Genomic DNA, 20,169 nt, shown 5'->3' with positions numbered 1-20,169 from the left:
TTATTAGGTATTCAATAACCCTACCCTGCTCTTTAGGTGTTAAGCCAGGCACCGAGATGATTTGAAAGTCAGTACAATTTATTACCTTCTCTGCCAGGGACAGCACAGTGCTGGCCTGAATTATGGCCACTTGTTCTTCATTTCTTAAATTCTGTGAAAAAAGACAGAAAAAAAATAAGCTGAAGACACTTCAGATATATACATTATCAGAAAATATTGCCTAAGCGCTTGCCACAGGCACAAATGCATGGAACCTTAACAAATGTTCTATTTAGTAATAATTCTTCACAAAGAGTTCATTCAAAACCTATAAAAAGTATATTGTTTCTTTATACCTCTCAAACACTGACTTGGTTTTGTTTCACTATAAGCATACTTCATTAATAGTCATGTTATAAGAAGAGCATAAACCAAAATGAAATAAAGAGTAATCTCTGCATAGCAGTTTCATGCGATTTCATTGTTAATGTTCTCCCCTTTGACAATTGTTTAAGGGAAAAAATGGTATAACTTCTCAACCTACATGTATCATTCATCTAACGCCTCAATGAACAGTCCTCCCACTGAATTAATATGCCTTGACCCTGCCTGGAAGGTGTTTTTAAAAAGAAAAAGGACTATAGCTTCCTGGTCCATTTTTATGTGGCTGCCACCAACCCTACTATTTAGCACCATTTGCAATTGCATGTCTGATTAATTTCACGCTGGATGCCTCCAAGCAACAGTCAGAAGGCAATCAGTTTTAATCACTGCAGATGTGGTTGCCATTCAAATCAGAAACCTGCTCACGAAAAGCATTTTACCAGTTCCCATTTCTGTCACTGCCTTCCAGAGATCCTTACAATCCTTTAGCCAAGTTGTCTGATAAACAGTTGATTCTCTCTGGAGAGCTACATCCTTCAGTGAACATGGCCTCCTACCTGCTATTATTTCACACGCGACACATTGGCAAGGATTTCTTGCCTCTTGTTAGGCAAATTCATATCTTTCCTGCACTTATTTAATTCATACTTACCCCATTGTCCCCCAGGATATCAAGCTGCTTTATGAGATCAGGGATGTTCACATCCTGCAAAATCAAGGAGATACACTCAAGTCAAAGACACAAATGTGGCTTCCCATTCTCCCAGTGCCCCAAGCCTAATATAGAGAAGACATTTTAACCCTGTAATTCCTTGGGTTTTCAAGCAGGCACGCCTGGTTTTAAATTTCCACTGTGCTTCTTATAAGCTGTGTGAACTTTGGAAAACAGTTCATTCTCAATTTCGCCAATTGCAAAATGAAGGTAAAAAATACCTCCTTCATAGGCTGATCTTGAGGAGAAACAGATTATGTACAAAAGAGTCCAGAATATAGTGAAGGCTTGCATTAGCTCATTAACTTTTTTATGATAGTTGTCCATTTTTTTAAGTCATGGTAGACTTCAGTTATAAAGAAAAATAATAGGTAGTAAATATAAATAATGAACCAACTTCATTCTAATTAATGGAATTCTGATTTGGTTGAGATTTTGACTGCCATATAAACTATAATTCAGTTCCTTTTTTAAAAATTGAGCTTTAATTTCATCTTTTGGAAACAGCTGATTTTTATTATAATTCTTGCATCAGTGTAAAGCAAATAAACTCCATTGGAAAGAGTTCCTTTGGATATAAATGACATCCATTGGATTAGGTTGTTTATGATTTATCTAAAGAAAAAAGTATCCAAGGAAAAGATGAAGCAAAGTACTTTTCATTTAATTAGAGCTGAATAAAAAATTACTTTGCTTTACAAATTTTCATGTAGCTCAGGAAGGCCAGAGTTTAAACAATGTGAAAGTGGTTGAAGATGGAAGTCAAGGAAGCACGATTTTACTACCTCATCCCCTCCTCCTACCCCACACTTTTTACCTCATTAGTACCACTTTCTCCTCTTATGTTCAAATGCAGTATAGCAGATCCTACCACAGGGGAAAGTCTAGCTCATTCTCATAGGCAGAGAGAAGGCAACTAACGCAGGATATTTGGCAGCTCAAAGTGGGAGCAGGAAGGGCCATGCAGAAGGTAAGGAGAGGCCAGGAATAGCGGGAGGCTTCCCAGTTTTACTTCTGGAATAGATATTTGCCATGTGATTTCATTACATTGAAGGACAATATTGATCCCAGGAGATGAAGCCATCGCCATTCAACCTTAATATTATTTACAATGTAATCCAATATCACTACAGATAGAAGTATATTTTGTCGAACTGAGCAATATGTTATAAACTTTCAAAAGAGAAATCTTCCTTAAATTAAACATACCTAAAGAAATGCTGAACTAGACAATTTCAAGGTCTCTTTTAATGCTGAAATTCCAAGATTATGAATTCCACAGCACTTACAACCAACATCACAACAGAGGGACTCAACAAGTACATTTTTATCTAGCATACTTGAAATATGTTTATTGAAGTACTGAATTCATTGAATATTTCCTCTAGATAATTAAAGGTCATTATATTAATATTTTGAATTCATATTCTTTATCTTACTCTGTTCTAAATAATCATGGCTTCCTGTGTTCTTTGTTGTTACATTTCACACATCTGTCACACATTTGTCTTATGTTCTATTGATTTTCCAATGGACATGACTACTTTCAATTCTTACCCAGTTTGTATCAAAATGACATCCAGTGACCGAAAGACAAAAGTCATGAGCAACCTCCCCTTTTCCAATTCCCAGTTTTTCCACTTTCTTACAAACATAAAACATCAAATATCTGCCTACCTTGACACCTTCTTTCATACAGTAGATCTGGAGAGCACTCACACCATCTGAGAATGGGTGAATTTGTAGATTAAATGGAGGGGACCGTCTCTCTCTTTCCTTGAAATACAGTGGAGAATATATGGGCATTAAAAAAAAGCAACAACTGATTAAACACTAAACCAGTTGTCTGCTATTTCAGCAGTGTATCAATATGACATTTGGAAAAAAAAAGAACTCAAGATGTTCATGCTTAAATTTAATGGAAATGACTGATTAGTCAACAAAGGTATGGAAGGGAATTTATAGATGGTGTCATCCAATCTTGCAAATTTTTTTGATCAGGGAAATGTGGGAAGTGGGGTTGCAATTCAAGCTATCTGAATATTTAGAGCTTTTAGGTATCACAAAGAGTTATCTTTTGACCATGAAGTTTTATGGCAGCTAACAGACTTTTGCATATTCAATCCACTCAAGCTTTATGAATAATGTGCTGTATATGGGCTACCAAAGACAACTTTTTTTCATTGAAGCATACTGACTACTAACTCTATCCAGCCCTAATTTGAAAGGACCTCAAGAAGAAATTGTTGGCAGAATAAGAGAAATTAAATAAGAATGTTTCTTATCCTTTACATTTCAACATACATTCAACCAGATCCTAAGCCAGATTTTGCATGATACAATCAAAATCTTATTTGATTGATAGGTTTTACTTAAAAAACAAAAACACAATTCTGAAATTTGGTTAGATTAACCAAAGTATTTCTCAAAACAAGTTACCTTGCTTCTTAGCTTTTGGCATAAATGCATTATAGACTAAAAAAGTTGACTGAAAAATTCAAATGTCTAATGATAAAATAATTTTGCATGTAGTACACTATGAAATATAAGTTTTAAGGTGACTTTTTTCAAGTCAGAATTAAATGAAGGATGGAAATGATTATTTAAAAGCAATGAATCATTGATGAAGTTTGAAATTGCTTCTTTAAATTATTTAAAGTCTATTCATTAGTCTTGTTCATCAAGGCATTAATAGTGTTGAAAAAATACAGTATCTAGTAGACATCCTGAATTGCATCAAAGCTTTACCACTCACTAATCACAGGACTTAGGCGATGGATTCAACCTCACTTGCCTCATCTATAAAACCTGTGTTGTGGCTGTGAGGTCCAATGAGAGTATGCAGCTGAAATGCTTAATTCAGCACCTCACACATAGCACGTGCTCCATGTGTGTTAGCTATTATGATTATCATCATCATTATGATCATCATTTCCTTACTTCTAGCTCTAGGTTTCGAAACTCCAGCAGTTCATTCTGGTCTCTGGCATCCTGCAGTTCCTGTTGTAAGCGGTGATTTTCTGCCTCCTGCTTTTCTATCTAATAAAGTAAATCCTCAAGTTAGGAGAACATTGCCAATACAACTTTGCGAAGCAAGCATAGATAGCATTCATTTACTCAGTGAATAAACCATCTAGACCATGAAAAAAAAAATCCCAAGTAGATGTGACTATGGCAAGTCTTTGGCTTTCCTTCCAGTTATCCTTCGGTTGAGTTTTTCAGGTCATAGAGGAAAACGCCAGAGGACACCTCCATTCATTGAGATAAAGTCTAGAGACCCTGTGAGTAGTGAATCTGAGGGTACTCATTATGGCCTTGCTGGAGATCCCAGAAGTAGACTGAATGGGGTAAATAATGGAATCTTATACCTCTTATTTCTGGAGTTACAAGTTGTCGGGAAAATAATTTTTAAAAAACATCTCTGATCATATACACACAAACTTTGCTGAATTCCAGTTACCTTCGGAGTAAAGTCAAACTTCTCAATATGGAATTTAAAAACCTTGATATTCTGGTTACCAGGTAGCTTTCCAGTTTTAAATGTTATCACTCTCATCTCAACACATTCACACACTCACATGAACACATACACACTAGAATCTAGAAACCCAGATCTACTTCATGGACTGACTACTTCAGGAGCTGCCTTTGCTCATCTGTCTGCCTAAGAGGGGTCCCCCCCACTTCTTTTCTAGGTGAGGAAATTCTACACTTCCTGGAACATCAAGCTCTAACATTTCCTACTGTAAGAGCTTCCATGTCTACCCATCCAGATATAATAACTCCTCCTCTGTTTTCCTATAGGGCTATCCTATAGGACTTCTAATATAACCTGATGAAGCATGGAATTAAGTTGGTTGTGTATGAACATGCCTCACCCTATAGACAGGGTCCATGTCTACAAGGAATCAACAAATTTCATGATCTGCAAAGGGTTATGGGCTGCCTCTGATATTAGCTATGTGGGTAGACATTTCTCAGTAATTATTTAAAACCTTAAAGTTAGAAATATAAAAAAACAGGGGCTTTTCAGCATAGGATGAATTTTACTTTCCCAAGTATACATACTTGAAGTAGGATGCTTTGCTTTATTGTTGTTTCAGTTTTGTTTCACTTTTAAAAATCTGAGCTCAATATTCTGCTTTTAGCCCAAAGAAATCAAGACCAAATGAAATCAGACAGAAGACATAATGGGAATTATTTTTTAGATGATAAAGAGATGTAATAGCACATATTACTGGGCCTTTCTGAGACTGCTAAAATCCTCTTTTACTCATAGCCTCATGATATACAAAAATTAGAGGGAAATAAAGATGGGAAAATAGTGAGCTGTGTGACATTAATTCAAGTCAATTCAAGTTTTTTACACTAGATTGTTGTGGTCAAGTAAAGTTTTGAAAGTTTTCAGAAGTTGACTTAGATCACAAAAATATTCTACTTTCTAGCATCTTGGATTGGGACTAGAGATGGGATATTTGGGGAAATTCCTGATTCTGGTGTTTAGTGCTAGCAAGGAGATAATTGGTTTGTAGGTTGTAATTCTCAGACCAGAGCCAATGTCTAATAAGGTTTCTTTGTAGGGACCCTTAACCTTTCTGAGAGTATGAGTTCTCAATCCTGAAATACCCGCCTACTTTGTATCTATCAGCCCTGTCTCTAATCATGCAGAAGGTGAGATAGGATGTTCTAACTTTGCCAGGCCAGAGGGGAAGGAGGACAAGTACTAGTATCTTCTTTCCTTTCTTTGTGGTTAATTTCTATTACTTGTCAAAGCTAGGAAATATTGGCAGAAATTATTCTAAGATAATTTCTATATTATTTTGGGTAGACCTACAGAATTATTTCCCTTATTCCAATGGGCTTTCAAATTCTATTTTTGTCAAGAAAAAATATAAAGGATTATGTTGCAATTTTAAAATTATATTCCTGGAAAGTAAATACCAAAGGAAAAGCCACCTTTGAACTTAAAATGATCTTTTATTTTTCAATGCCTCAAATCAAAATAACCCATCATCTGGGACTAAAGTAGCTTTTGCATCTTGATTTGTTGAACAAAATCCTGGACATGAACTTTCGTGCTTTGGAGGAATCTTTTCAAAAGTTCTTTTATTAAAATTAACAGCCAAGTTGAGCAAAAAAGACTCAAAGTGAAAACTGTCTGTGATAGGTTGCAGCATGGACTTGGAGTCATAACCTGTCACTTCCTTGCACAAAATAACAAGTCCTATTCATAGTGTGCTTTTTGTAGATGGACAACCACATAGGATGTGTGCACGTGTGGGTGTGTATATATATATATATATGTATGTACAGCATATATACAGTATATATATATATATATGGTTAACACATCAATAGGTGTCAGGGATCACATCCTTTTGCGTTGGCGCAATGCCCAGCACAGAGCCATGCACACGTGCCACTCCACTGATGGTGATGGCGGTGACAGGGATGCAGTCGAGCACGCAGCAGAGGAGAATACAGCACCAAGAAGCCGTCCCTTCCCCTGGCCCCTGTGCCACTCCTGAGAGGACCCCTGCTGCTCCTGGATCTCTCATCATTGTCTCCTCTGCCCCACTAGGGTATTGCGCCCAACATACCTTTTCTAAAAGCTCCTGGTTTCTCTTAATGAAAAGTTGTTTATCTTCTACCCAGTGTGAATCCTGTTTGACAAAGAATATCGCGCAGTCAGCATTTCAGAGTGGCACGAAAGAGCCCGTGTTGTCAAACCACTTTTCCAGAGCCTTCTTCTTTTCACCCAGTTTGTTTGCCTGCCAACCACTGGTCAATGACACCCACCCCTGCCAGCTCCTTATTCAGAGACACTGGGGCCAAAGTTGCCAGGAAAATTGAACCCCCTTTTCATTGTCACTCACTACCTCTAACTTTTTCAGTCTGAATAATCCAGGACCAGCCTTTTGGGGACTCAGAAGTGACCACACAGGCAAAGAGTGACAAGGGTCAGAATGCACACAGGCTAGATACATATGGATGGAAAACATTAAAATGCAGAACCATAAATGTAGCGTAGAGGCAACGAATGCAGCTGCAGGGGTGGGTCCTTGTCTTAGCAGTGTGTGACCACTCTAGGCTATCGGTATAGGGCTTCTCTTCCTCTGGCATTCTCCCTCTTGCCCAACCTCATTCACTGTTGTAGCTGGGTTCACGCTCTGGCCAGAAAAACACCAGGGGCAGAAACATAGCGCTGAACATTCTGACACATTTGAGAAAGGTCACTGTGGAGAGCCAAGCCGTGTCCTGGGTGTGGCCCATGCACAAGGGTGATCTAGAGGAAGGTCAGATCGAATGGCCAGCAACCGAATGCCTACCTGCCCTTTCTGAGCCAGAGTCGCTTCCAGATCTTCAATTTTGGCTTTATACCTTAGCACCTCTGCTTGGAGCTGTTCTTGAGCCTAGTGAAATAAAAAATCCAGAACTCAGTAAGTAAAATGGTAGCTCAATATTTTTCTTCCCCTCATCTTCCTTGATTAGAACTCAACAAGGAAAAAAAGAAGGACACTCTATGACCAAAGAATCCTTAAAACTATTTTTGTGATCTAAATTCTTGCTTAAAACTTTCAGTGGCTCTTTTTGCCATTGGGTTAAAATTCAAGCTCTTTAGTTTGGGATTTGAGATTTCCCGTTATATTTCCAATCTTTTCCCACTGTTCAGGGATACCACAGTCCACCCCTTACCTGCTGGTGATCTCCCGTCTCCTAAATATGCTTTGTGACTCTCCAGCTTGCTCTCATTTGAAAAGCCTTCTCCCATTTTGCCTCTCCAAAATCTTTCGATTCATTCAGAGCCAACTTTGTGACCTAAATCTAAATCCAAATCCAAGTATTTATGTATGTATGTGTCCATGTATATGTCAAGTGTTGTGTGTATTAATAGTTTTGAACTCTGATCTTATAAGGAATAACCCTACTTCATTTACTGTAGTAATTTATTCTTAGATATTCTTGTATTTTCTCTGTTTATGATTCTATTTTCTGCAAAAATTAGGTTTTGTTTTTTCTGAACATACATATATTTTTCTCTTCTCTTATGATCTGCATAAATTCTCTGTTACAAAGGTGAATAAAGTCCAGAATGGTAGGTACCTTTCTTTATTCCTTATTGTGAGGAGAATATTTATTTGGACTGTTAAGGATTATATTTATCTTTATCAGGTTAAAAAATGCCCAGCATAATTTTGCTAAGAACTTTTTAAACTTTGAATGGGTGTTGAGTATATTCTTTTTTTTTCTTGCATCGAAATAATTACATCTTTTGTTTTCTTGATATTATTTCATCTATGTTACATTGTCTATTTTTTCATTTCTACTTCTTTGAATTTACTTTGTTGTTCTTTTTCCAACATCTTGATTCATTTTAGACTATTTTGCTTTGAATGTTAAGTGGTTTTTTTATATTATTCTAATAGCCAGAGATAAAGCTTAACCTTTATTTAGATGGGAAAGTGAGGTAAGAGAAAGACAACTAATTTCTATATGACCAGCTCTCCAAAACACGAGACATATGCTATTATTATTTTAATTGGCAATACTATGTTGGTAAGAATGCTTAATAAATGCTGAATAATGAAAACCACAACTATTATAGTTATAGGACATAAATATGAAGGCGCACATATACACCCCTTTCTGATGATTGCTTTTTTGTAAACATGTTTACTCATATATATGTATGTGCATGTATATATGTCACCACTTAAAAATATATAACTATAATATCTATCCTTTCCCACTAAACAACTAACAATAGGTCCTACAACACTCCTCAGCATACCCTAGATCAGCGGTTCTCAACCTGTGGGTCGCGACCCCTTTGGCGGTCGAACGACCCCTTTCACAGGGGTCGCCTAAGACCATCCTGCATATCAGATATTTACATTACGATTCATAACAGTAGCAACATTACAGTTATGAAGTAGCAACGAAAATAATTTTATGGTTGGGTCACAACATGAGGAACTGTATTTAAAGGGCCAGGAGGTTGAGAACCACTGATTAATGCATAGGGCTATTTTAGGATTACATGATATAAATGTATATAAAGTGCTCAGCACAATGCCTGGAACACAGCAAGCACTAAATAAGTGTTAAATGTTAGTATTGTGTGTGTTTATTTTTATATTTTTGAAATAGGCTTATGAGAGGCAGTTGTAAAAAATGGAAGGAACATCTGATCCAGTAAGACTTGAGTTGGAATCTCAGTTTCCCACTTATTACCTGTGTGATCTTGGGCAATTCAATGAACCTCTCTCAGCCTCAAATTCCTCTTTTATAAAATACCTGCCTTTGGGAGCTGTCACAAGGGTTAAATGAGATATTTGCAGTGGAAATTCTCGGGAGGCTGCTGATATAATGCTGTGTACTTACTAACTAAGGAAAGAAACTGGCTAACCATTGAAAGATAAAAGTGATTTTTTTTCCCAAGCAGGAAACTGAAAAAATGGATTATCAACATTCAATATTGTCTAGTTTTGAAAATGTAAGTTTTCAAACAGCAAGATACTCAAGTATCTAAAAGAAACAAAAGCATCGATCCAGGCTGGTTCTAATGTCTCTAGATCCAAGGCTTGTTGACATAAAAGATACAACAGTTCAAAAGCCGCAGAGGAGAGAAGGGCACAGGGAAAGCTACCCTATTGATATTTTTATGTCGGTGATTCTTTGATGCTGCGAGGGCTGCGTAAAAAGCCAGTTCCGAGCACTCTCCGAGACACACACTAACCTTGGCCTCCCTTTCAGCGTCGATGATGCCGCCAGTCTGCTCCTGCAGGAGGGCATATGCTCTTTGGAGGGCCTGGTATTCTTTTGTTAGTTGTCGAAATCGTAGCTCAGATTCTTCAGCTGCTAAACTCTTGAGGTAGGAAAAATAAAAAAGGCCAAAAAATAATTATGCTAAGTTCAGGTCCTGTGTCCAATGTGAAATATTAACCTCCGTCTACTTTTAAAAAAAATTATCTTTATTGTTTAAAGTATTACAGATGTCCCCCCCAACCCCCCTTCCCCATTGACACATCCACCTCAATCCTGCCCCCTCCCTGGGCCTTCCCTGCACTATTGTCTGTTCATGTGCTATGCACATAAGTTCAGAAGTTAAAGGTTTGTTTGATTTTGAATTCTGTGTGACTTATTCTTAATTCTAAAGTATGTGGATGGACAGAAATACTGTAGTACTTTAGGAGAGGGTGTTGGGGGCTGGGTCAAAAGGTGAAGGGATTAAGAACTACAAATTGGTGGTTACAAAATAGTCACGGGGATATAAAGTACAGCGTAGGGAATATAGTGAATAATATTGTAATAACTATGTATGGTGCCAGGTAGGTACTGGAAATATCAGGGGGACACTTTGTAAAGCATATTGTTGTCTAACCACTATGCTGTACACCTGAAACCAATACAAAATAATATTGAAAGTAAACTGTAATTGAAAAATAAAATTTTAAAAAAATACTGTAATACTTTCTACCTCAAGAAATGCTTTACTATTTATTTTAACAAGAGAAGCATTTGTTTATACATTTCTAATTATTACCTCTTTGGGCTTGGGTTGCAGTCAATTTTGGATCCAAATGAGAAGAATGTGTACCCTGATTATGGGTCCAAATTTGAGAAAATGATATTCATAATTTTAGTCTCACTTGTTTTCAATACATTCATATCCAACAACTTCTTCCCCAGATAAATTATGAAAAACATAGTTTTACAGCTTAAGGTCTCAAACTTCAGAGCACAATACAATCACCAGGGAGTTCTGTGAAAAATGCAGATTTTGGGGTTCCACCCTATAGATCCTGGGTCAGGAGTTGTGCAGTAGGGCCCAGGTATTTTCATTGTAATTGAACTCCTTAGATGGTTCTGATGAAGGTGGTTGACAGTGCACACTGCTTAACAGTGTCTTAGATTATATCTACAAACTTGTTCCTTGGTTCACAGGTTCCTTCGCTGAAGAATTCGGGGACTGTAACTTTTATTTTGAAAGAAGTCTTCAAGTTACAGAGCTGAACTTTAGAGAATCGTGTAAAAGGGCTACATGACACAAATGAACTATTTTCTAAGAGTTATCAAAATCAAGTGTGGTCTCAAAATTGGTCTGAAGTCTTATTTCACTATTATGAAATCATTTTGTGCTGTTCAAAAAGGAGATACAGATGTGAAATGCTTTTTCTCCCCCTTAAAATAAAGATTTGGTGACATTATCACCAAAGACTAGAGAAAGGCTTACTTCATCTAAGTCATCATCTGGAGTAGCTGGTGTTCGGTCTGTTCTGAATGAGGCCATGGATGATGTCTCTGAGTCCATGGAGTCATCATCATAACCAATAAATGGGTCCAAAACAGGCCTCTAATGGAGGGAAAGTACATATTTACTGACACAGATAAAAGTGGGAAAAGTTGACACATTATTAAAGCACTGTTAACTGGCATACGTGCAAATGATTATAAAAGACATGGATCCCTTAATGCTTCCTTATGAAATAAAAATATGGATACAACCATAATAATTCCAATGCATGTTTGTCCCGTATTATTCAATTTTTGATATTTTTTGGGAAACTCACTAATATTGGCTCTCTTCATAGAAACATCGTAGCTTCTTTTACAGTACATTTTATACCATGATGAGTTTATGTCACTTACTCCTTTCAGTATTTGAAACTATCAAGGGACTCTGAAAGGCCAGGCATCTCTGTGAAGAGGATTATCAAATCTGAAGTCTTACCACCTAATTCCATAACCAAATGAAACGATGTCCCCAATAAAAACAAAAATCAAACAGACAAATTAAACAATAAGACTTTGTGATTTTATTATTTAATAAGAGGTTACACAGATATTGGTGAATTGGGTCTATCATTACCCATAATATTGTGCAAGTAAATAACGAAAATACATTAATCAGTTATAGGGTAGGTTTCAGATGCTAATATTCAGTGAGAGACACCCAATCCTATGTGTCACTTGTACATTCCTGGAGTGTAACTCTCTCCAACTTGTCAGATAACCCTTTCTATGTCAAGCCTTGTGGCTTCCTAACTCAGAGAAGGTCATATTAAAGCAAACCTTTTCAGGTTAAAATGTTTTGGACTGAAAACTGTCAAGAGAAGAGACTTTCTTCTAGTAAATAAAGCCCATGGTTTGAACTTCTCGGGAACACCTGACTTATCACATCTTTGCAGGAAGACTCCTTGGCAAGCCTCGCTTCTCTGGCTGTGGCAGAGCCTGCTAACCTAGTTTCCTCATTACCTTAATTGGCTTGGAACTTCTTCTATGCTTTCTTCTGCGGATGAGCTTTTCTCGGTCCTGGAAAACAGACCAAGGACTTTTCAGACCTTGAATTGGTACATTTTTCCTTATAGGTTTTGTTGTTGTTTGTTTTGTTTTGCTTTGCAAAGACAGAGTTGTTTTCCCCAGAGACATTACATATTTCTATTTAAGATAAGATTATATTGCCAGGCTGGTGTGGCTCAGTGGTTGAGCAGCAAACCATGAACCAGGAGGTCACGGTTCTATTCCTAGTCAGGGCACATGCCTGGGTTGTAAGCTTGATCCTGAGTGGGGGGCATGTGGGAGGCAGCCAATCCATGATTCTCTCTCATCATTGATGCTTCTATCCCTCTCTCCCTCTCCCTGGGGGAAAAGAAAATTATGTTGTGTAAATTTTAGCAACTTTTGGGTTTGATGCTTAAATATTTTCAAAGTAAGGACATTCTACAACTTGTCCTAATAATCTATGTAGATCTGAGAGCCTCGCAATGAGGAAGCGTACTGTGTTTCTAATCAGAATCCTTTGTTTTATACTCAAGATCAAATAGCTCTGAAAATAGTTACTCATATTCTCCCAAAGCACAATGCTGCAGTTTTCTCAAACCCAAAATTACTTTCAATTTAAATGTTGAAAAAATACCATTTCACAACAAAGGAAGGCCTTATTCTTTCTTTCAATCACTTGACAGGCATAGAAAACTACCTTTGACTATTTTTGGGTCCTTGTTCTCACCAGCAGCCTCTGGAGATGGGAACAGTGTCTTGGCTTAAATCATCTAGTGCAGTGATTTTCAACCTTATTCATCTCATGGCATATATAAAATAATTACTAAAATTATCTGGCACTAAAAAATATATTTTTTGCCGATAAGACAAAAAAATAGGCATAATTTTGATTCATTCACACCGGATGGCTATTATTGTGTTGGCTGTTGTCATATTTTTATTTGACAACCTTAGAGAGAACAAATCAGTGTCCCTAGTCAGGTATTGCATGTTTCAAAAATTCTTGAACCAGCACACTGGTTAAAAATCACTGATCTAGTGGCTTCTGAGGGGTGAGGGTGGGTGGGGGTGGGGGGGGGTAAGTTCTCGTTGGAATTTTCGGGGAAATGAAAGCATATCTAGAAATAATGATTTCTTGATTCATTCTTGTGAATAGAGATATCCTGGGAATTTGGTGTTCATCTACTAAGTCAGTGGTTCTCAACCTTCCTAATGCCGTGACCCTTTAATACAGTTCCTCATGTTGTGGTGACCCCCAACCATAAAATTATTTTCATTGCTACTTCATAACTGTAATTTTGCTACTGTAAACAATATGTAATTATATATGTGTTTTCTGATGGTTTTAGGCGAGCCCTGTGAAAGGGTCATTCGACCCCCAAAGGGGTCGCGACCCACAGGTTGAGAACCTCTGTACTAAGTACTTCAGGTATTTACTGTACAAATTCAAAAGTAGATGAAGTTAAGGGGCACTTATGTCTCCCTGAGAGTCTGCTTGACATGCCTCAATGTGTCCAAATTCTATAAGAAACTTTTAGCTTAAACTCAGGATACTTAAAACCAAACAAATCCCTAGACTAGTGAGCCTGTGAAATTTATGAAGGGTGTGGAAGTGATGGGAGAGGCATAGCATTTCAGAAGGCTATGTTTGAGAAATAAGCTGGTTTAAGTCATTGGTGTTAACCTTTCTGATTTCTCACTTTTATATGTGAAAATATTTTGATCATGCAACTTCAATACATCTGAAACTTTAAAAAATGTATGCTTAGATCACTCTCCTAATAGAGTATATGCATTACAACATATACTCAGCATAGAACATTTTAAAAGGGTAAACCACAAGTAACTATATACAAAAGTTATAATCTTTTCTTCCCTGGGCTCTAAATCACCTTGCTCACTCTATTTGGAGACTATTGCCTAAAACCCCCCTCACTAGCTCCTCAGGACCCTGGCTTGGTCCTGAAGTGAGAGTGACCAGAGGTGTCATTCACAACATAAAGACAGAGAGGCAGAGAGGCAACCCAAAGGCATTAAAGGCCTTGATCCACAGCTGTTGGTAACACGGACTTTAACCAGATGCAAATGGGAATAATACTTGCTCTACCTGCTTCACCAGGTACTGGAGTCATGGTCAGAAGATCTGGACTGCAATCTCAGCTCTGTCACTACTTATGACGTGACTGTTCAACAAATATTTATTAAACTGCAACTATGTGCTAGATACTGAATTAGAAGTTGGGAAACAAGAAGCATATAGTTCTGTTATTATTGTAGGTGAAATATTTAACCTGTAATTCTCAGAATCTTACTGGAGGCAATTATAAGATATACCCACATGACCTACCCACTCACAGTACAATGCATTTATTTGAAAGTTTGCAGCTATTATTTGTGTTACCAGATTAGTTAACAAATTGATCCTATATAATAAAAGCCTAATATGTTAAGTGTCCGGTTGTCCAGTCGGCCGTTCAACCAATCAAAGCGTAATATGCTAATGATATGCTAAGGCTGCTCAACCGCTCGCTATGATGTGCACTGGCCACCAGGGGGCAGACATTTGACCGGTCGACCAGTCACTATGACATGCACTGACCACTAGGGGGCAGATGCACTGACTGGTAGGTTAGCTTGCTGCTGGGGTCTGGCTGATCAGGACTGAGCGAGATGGGTCGCACACACCCTGGAGCTCTTCCTGGCTGGCCAACCTCCCGCATCCTTCCCTGGTCCTGATCGTGCACTGGTGGGGTCCCTCAGCCTGGCCTGCACCCTCTCACAATCAGGGACCCCTTGGGTGATGTCAGATAGCCGGTTTTGGCCCAATCCTGCAAGCCAGGCCGAGGGACTCCACTGGTGTATGAATTCATGCACCAGGCCTCTAGTTTATTATAATTACTGATAATCAGATTATAACTGAAAAGGTATAAAAGAGTTCAACAATATAAAGTATTTTTGGAATAGAGTCTCTTGAACCTATTTACATATTAAACATATGAACTTGGGCCTTTGGGGCTAATCCAAAATTATTAAGTGCTCCCAGTGTATGGTGGTGCCTTGGCTACTTATCCTTGGGAACAGCTTAGGGTTCACAGATTGATCGAGACCTACCCTGGTGAGCTCATCAATAATGTTCTGCTGCTCAATGACCTGAAGTTTGAGAAACTCTGTCTCTTGTTCTTCATTAGCTTGATCGAGGTCATTCAGAGATTTTAATTTTTTCAAGGGTGGATGGGTTGTTATTTTTTCTCTCTGGATTGGAAAAGAGGAATGTACAGGTGAAGACTTTAAAAATCCCAAATGTTAGTGATTAACATAAAACATCTATAGAAACTTTATGAGGCTCCAGCTAAATTTAAAATTTCCCAGCTTCAATACACACACATGCCAACTAAAACTCTCAGGTACACTTTAGCTGCTATAATAAGTCAAAATCATTGGCAAGGTCTGGAGATCTTGATTGCTGTAGTGAACGCCTGTGAAGGAGTACTCTGGCATATGACTTATCCATACATAATACAAACGATGGCATCTATTCCCCCACCATCGTGAAAGCTCTTCGAAGATGAGGGTACCACTGTACAGTTCTGTGAAGGGCACATTCGTGAAATTCTTGGAAGGAGGTGTCTGGCTGAGGAGCTCTGTTGAAACTTTGCTTCTCTGTTTCAGACCTTTAGCAGAGCGGGTGCAGATTCCTGGAAGCACTCCTACTGTTCTGCAAATTTAGAAACTCTATAAAACCCAGAGTCAGCAACCAACTTTTGCTTTTTTTTTCCCCTTAAAGGTTCCTTGCTTACATAAGGAAAAAATCTGAGCTTTCATAAATAGCATTGTATTTAAAAAACAAAGCTGCGAGAGAGCAGTAGGTCAGGTGACTGGGTGAGCTGAGCAAGGACGCTGCGGTTTTACAGCGTCCGGGACACCCACCATTTCGGAGTTTTCCTTGGTAACGGCTTTCAGTTTCTCCTCCATGCGTTGCAGGGACAGCATCAGCTCGTCGTTTCTCTTGGCGAGGCACTTGTTCCTTTCCAGGAGGGGTTTACACTGCTTTTCGGTTTCCCGCACGCGCTTTAACTGAGAAGACACAAGTTACGGTTTCCTTGAATGGCATTTCGTCACATTCTTCAGAACCCTCCAACAGTCTATGCCCTTAAAGGAGGTGCTGCCGAGATTCTGTTTTTGGAAACGTTCAGGAAGAGGAATCGCACTCCTGTTCCCCTAGACTCCTGCAGCCCAGGTACCCCGCTCTGCTCGGCCCCAGCCCACCCTGCTCACACCGCCCTGGACCTCATTGGCTGGAAGAATCACGCACACAATCACTAAGTAGTACAATCAGGGCCCGAATCCCAGCGTGGTTGTCCCCGAAGCCCATTCTTTCCATCAGAGATCTTGCCAAGTCTCCTGACTCACACTAAAGCTGTTTATTTTTAGGACAGCTTTATTGAGTAAAACAAAACAAACGAAACCTATTTCTGAAACTCTATTGATATTTGTGTTTAAGAACAACCAATTCTCACCAAGCCTTGGTAAAGTATGCTTGTGCTGTTACCTAGCCACCAATAAACTGTGACTATACTCTGGTTGGCCCCTTTAGTCTAAGGCAGGGTTTCTCAACCTCTGCTCTAGACATTTGGGGCCAGATTTTACTTCTGTTATGACAAGCTGTTCTGTGTATTGTGGGATGTTTAGCAGCATCCCTGGCCTCTGCCCACGAGATGCCAGTAGTTCCCTCCCAGTTGTGACAACCAAAAATGTCTCCAGATGTTGTCCAAATCGCCTCTAGTTGAGAAATACTGGTTTAAGTTTGTAAATGTTGACATAGGGTAATCATGAACAGTCTCCCCTTTTCTTCTCAAAACTCCCATTTGGATGACATTTTATGGTCACCCTATACATCATATATTTCCATGTCAAAGTTCTCCTGATTACTTCATTCATTTCACGCTAATAGCTCTGAATGGGAGTATGCATTGGGGGCGGGGGTCCCAAAATAAGGAATGGGGGTGTATCAGAAATAGCTGAAAGGCTGTTTAAAGTGCTCACTCTTGTTTAGGAGAACCTACCATTTGGGGAATTGTTGCGATAGGAGACTTAGCTACCTACGAATACGTTAAAAAGCTCTTGTGATTCTAAAGCAATTTCCCCCTACTCTGTCCCAATCGCCCTTTGAAAACTCCCATCTTATATCAAAGGCCACAGCTGAATTTATATCTCATAATAGAAGTCAGCGTAGTGGGTAACTTCAGAAGGAGTCACAAGAAGCAGAGGTCTCTGACACTGGTAATCTTCCACTTACTCATCTGGGTGGACCACATGGGTCTATCACTTTGGGCATATTTATTGAGTTTACCTTTATTATTTGTGGGTTTTTCTCTATTGCTATACATCCATAACATCATATACACTTCTATCACATAATGCTTAACCCAAAATAAAACAAGCTGACGAGAACTCACCAATTCATTTCGTTCATCTCCAAGCAAGGTATTCCTGTCTTCTAATTTTCTTATAGTGGCATTCAATTCAGCTATTCTCTTTTGATTTCTCCGCAAATCCTACACACATGAAAGTTAAAATGGGTAATTTGCCAAGAACACTATTCACAAAATTTTGGAATACAGTTTATAATAGTAATAGGTTTACGTCCTTTCATCTGGCTTACGAGGTGAGAGTAAAATGTTCTCTTATTCAGAGAAGAGCAAATATTTACCCATTTTGAACCCCCAATATTTACCACTTGGGTTTAAGACCAAGCCTAGTTGAAACTGCAGATGACTTTTATTTGGCAGCTACTCCCTGGAGCACTGACTCCTGGCAGAGGGAGAGGTAGATGTCTGATCAGCTTATTAAATCTGTGAGCTATGAGACGACGGTCATGTTGTGATTGTATGAGGTTCAAGAAGCATTCTTCTGCTGTGGCTAGACATTGCTTCCCACGGCTTAGACAGTATCCTGCTATGAAACTTCACCAAGGAGCTCAGCTGGCATGGCTCAGTGGTTGAGTGTTGACCTATGACTGAGAAGGTCACTGTTCGATTCCCGGTATGGGCACATGCCGGGTTTGTGGGCTTGATCCCCAGTGTGGGGTCTGCAGGAGGCAGCTGATCAATGATTCTCTGTTATCATTGATGTTTCTATTTCTTTCTCTCCCTTCCTTTCTGAAATCAATAAAAAAAGAAATTAAAAAAATAAACTTGGCCAAAGAGGGGATAGAGTATCAGGTAGAAATGGGGTTTATAAATTCCTGCATATTCCTGGAGAAGAAGGTCTGAGGAGAAGGTTGGTGCATGACCTTCATGCATAGAAGGAAACAGAATATAGGATAGCCATTGCTGGTATATTTTGCTCAGGGCAACTGGCTTCCTAATTGGCATAATTGCCATGGGTCAGCTTACACACAGCAGTCATGGCTTAATTCTATTCTCTCGAGTCCATAGGACCATTAACATCATACTCTTGCAATGCCATTATTGTCTTACGTTTTGATAGTGCTGTATTGTTAACAAGGCAGTTTCCCACTCACTATATCCCTTGATGCACAGTATCCTAGAGGATTCAGCAGAACAGGTAAGATTCAGGGAGGTCTAACTTATTCAAGAGCTCATGGCTAGTATCGATAAATCAATACCCAATATGTATTTTTTATATATTTTATTGATTTTTTACAGAAAGGAAGGGAGAGGGATAGAGAGTTAGAAACATCGATGAGAGAGAAACATCGATCAGCTGCCTCCTGCACACTCCCTACTGGGTATGTGTCCGCAACCAAGGTACATGCCGTTGACCGGAATCGAACCTGGGACCCTTGAGTCCGCAGGCCGATGCTCTATCCACAGGGCCAAACTGGTCAGAGCTACCCAATATGTATTAAATGCTAACCATGTGCCAGATACTGTGTTCAACATTTTACATATCACGTCTTCTAAACCTCAGACCAGCCTATGGATACCACTATTGCCTCTCTTTTACAGATGAAGAAACTCTACTAAGGTCACATTGTAAAGGGCAGATCCAGGATTTGAACTAAAAGGTCTGACTCTAGAGCCCATTCTCTTGCTAATTATGCTACCTTCCATGCAGGTGTCAATGAGAGAACAAAAGCTGACATCTGCTAAATCCAAGTTCAGCAATCTTTTTCACCACCTACTGGGGTATAGATATCCTGAATACCAATTCATAAATTATTCATTACTTGGTTCTAAGTACTACTTTGGAACCTGTCTCTGTTCCTAAATAATTCATTTGCATCTTTTTAGCAGCTAAATAATTTGAAAGGTATAAGGTATGAAAGTCAATTACATACAAGCTGATTTCTATTGCTGCACGGCTGAAAATAGTGTCTCATATAAAAATGACAAACATCCACAGAAATAAGTGGCAAGTTCAATCAGACTAGAAGCGCTCAGAGGATGATATAAATGCTTTAGCCTTTTATAGTGACACATTTTGACCCTGTAGATGATAACCGTCTTTACCAATTTCCAACCCAATTGTTCACACGAGGGAAAATTACCAGTCTTGGCACGAGGCAAAGCATTTTCATCTAATTTATGATTCTTTATAACAGGCTGGAGTTTGAACAGATATTGATGGCCAGAAAAATTCTATGAAGGGTTTTAAAGGATCTGTAATTCTCTTGTGATCTGCTAATGCAGTGTATACCACTTTGTTGTCTAGGAGTTTAGAAAACCGTGTTCCCAAGGTACTAGCTGGTTTTATAGTAGGAGATGGAATTGATTTCTTTGTAGTAAACAGGAACAGAGCTTAAGTGAAAAGTAAAACTTGGGAGCTAAATAAAAGATGACTCC

The 20,169-nt window shown here is 38.7% G+C and overlaps 1 protein-coding gene across 4 annotated transcripts in view; it reads right to left on the bottom strand.

Moving 5' to 3' along the window:
- JAKMIP2 (janus kinase and microtubule interacting protein 2) overlaps positions 1-20,169 on the bottom strand; it is a 124,006-nt gene that overhangs the window by 17,344 nt on the left and 86,493 nt on the right. For 3 of the 4 annotated variants that reach the window (XM_070414658.1, XM_070414660.1, XM_070414659.1), the window contains exons 5-16: positions 17,818-17,916; positions 16,289-16,435; positions 15,473-15,613; positions 12,335-12,391; positions 11,313-11,432; positions 9,816-9,944; positions 7,405-7,488; positions 6,676-6,738; positions 4,016-4,114; positions 2,753-2,851; positions 1,016-1,069; positions 86-151 (exon numbers count right to left, since the gene is read on the bottom strand). In XM_070414658.1, the coding sequence (XP_070270759.1) occupies positions 86-151; positions 1,016-1,069; positions 2,753-2,851; positions 4,016-4,114; positions 6,676-6,738; positions 7,405-7,488; positions 9,816-9,944; positions 11,313-11,432; positions 12,335-12,391; positions 15,473-15,613; positions 16,289-16,435; positions 17,818-17,916 (1,158 nt within the window). The remainder of the gene's footprint in view (positions 1-85; positions 152-1,015; positions 1,070-2,752; positions 2,852-4,015; positions 4,115-6,675; positions 6,739-7,404; positions 7,489-9,815; positions 9,945-11,312; positions 11,433-12,334; positions 12,392-15,472; positions 15,614-16,288; positions 16,436-17,817; positions 17,917-20,169) is intronic. The other variant, XM_070414661.1, reaches the window with a different exon arrangement.

This window comes from Myotis yumanensis, unplaced genomic scaffold (genome assembly GCF_028538775.1).
Source record: "Myotis yumanensis isolate MYYU_CA2020_CCGP unplaced genomic scaffold, mMyoYum1.0.hap1 SCAF_5, whole genome shotgun sequence".
NCBI classification, from domain to species: Eukaryota; Metazoa; Chordata; class Mammalia; order Chiroptera; family Vespertilionidae; genus Myotis; species Myotis yumanensis.
The sequence above is the reverse complement of the archived record's forward strand: the minus strand, read 5'-3'. Positions and strand labels throughout refer to the sequence as shown.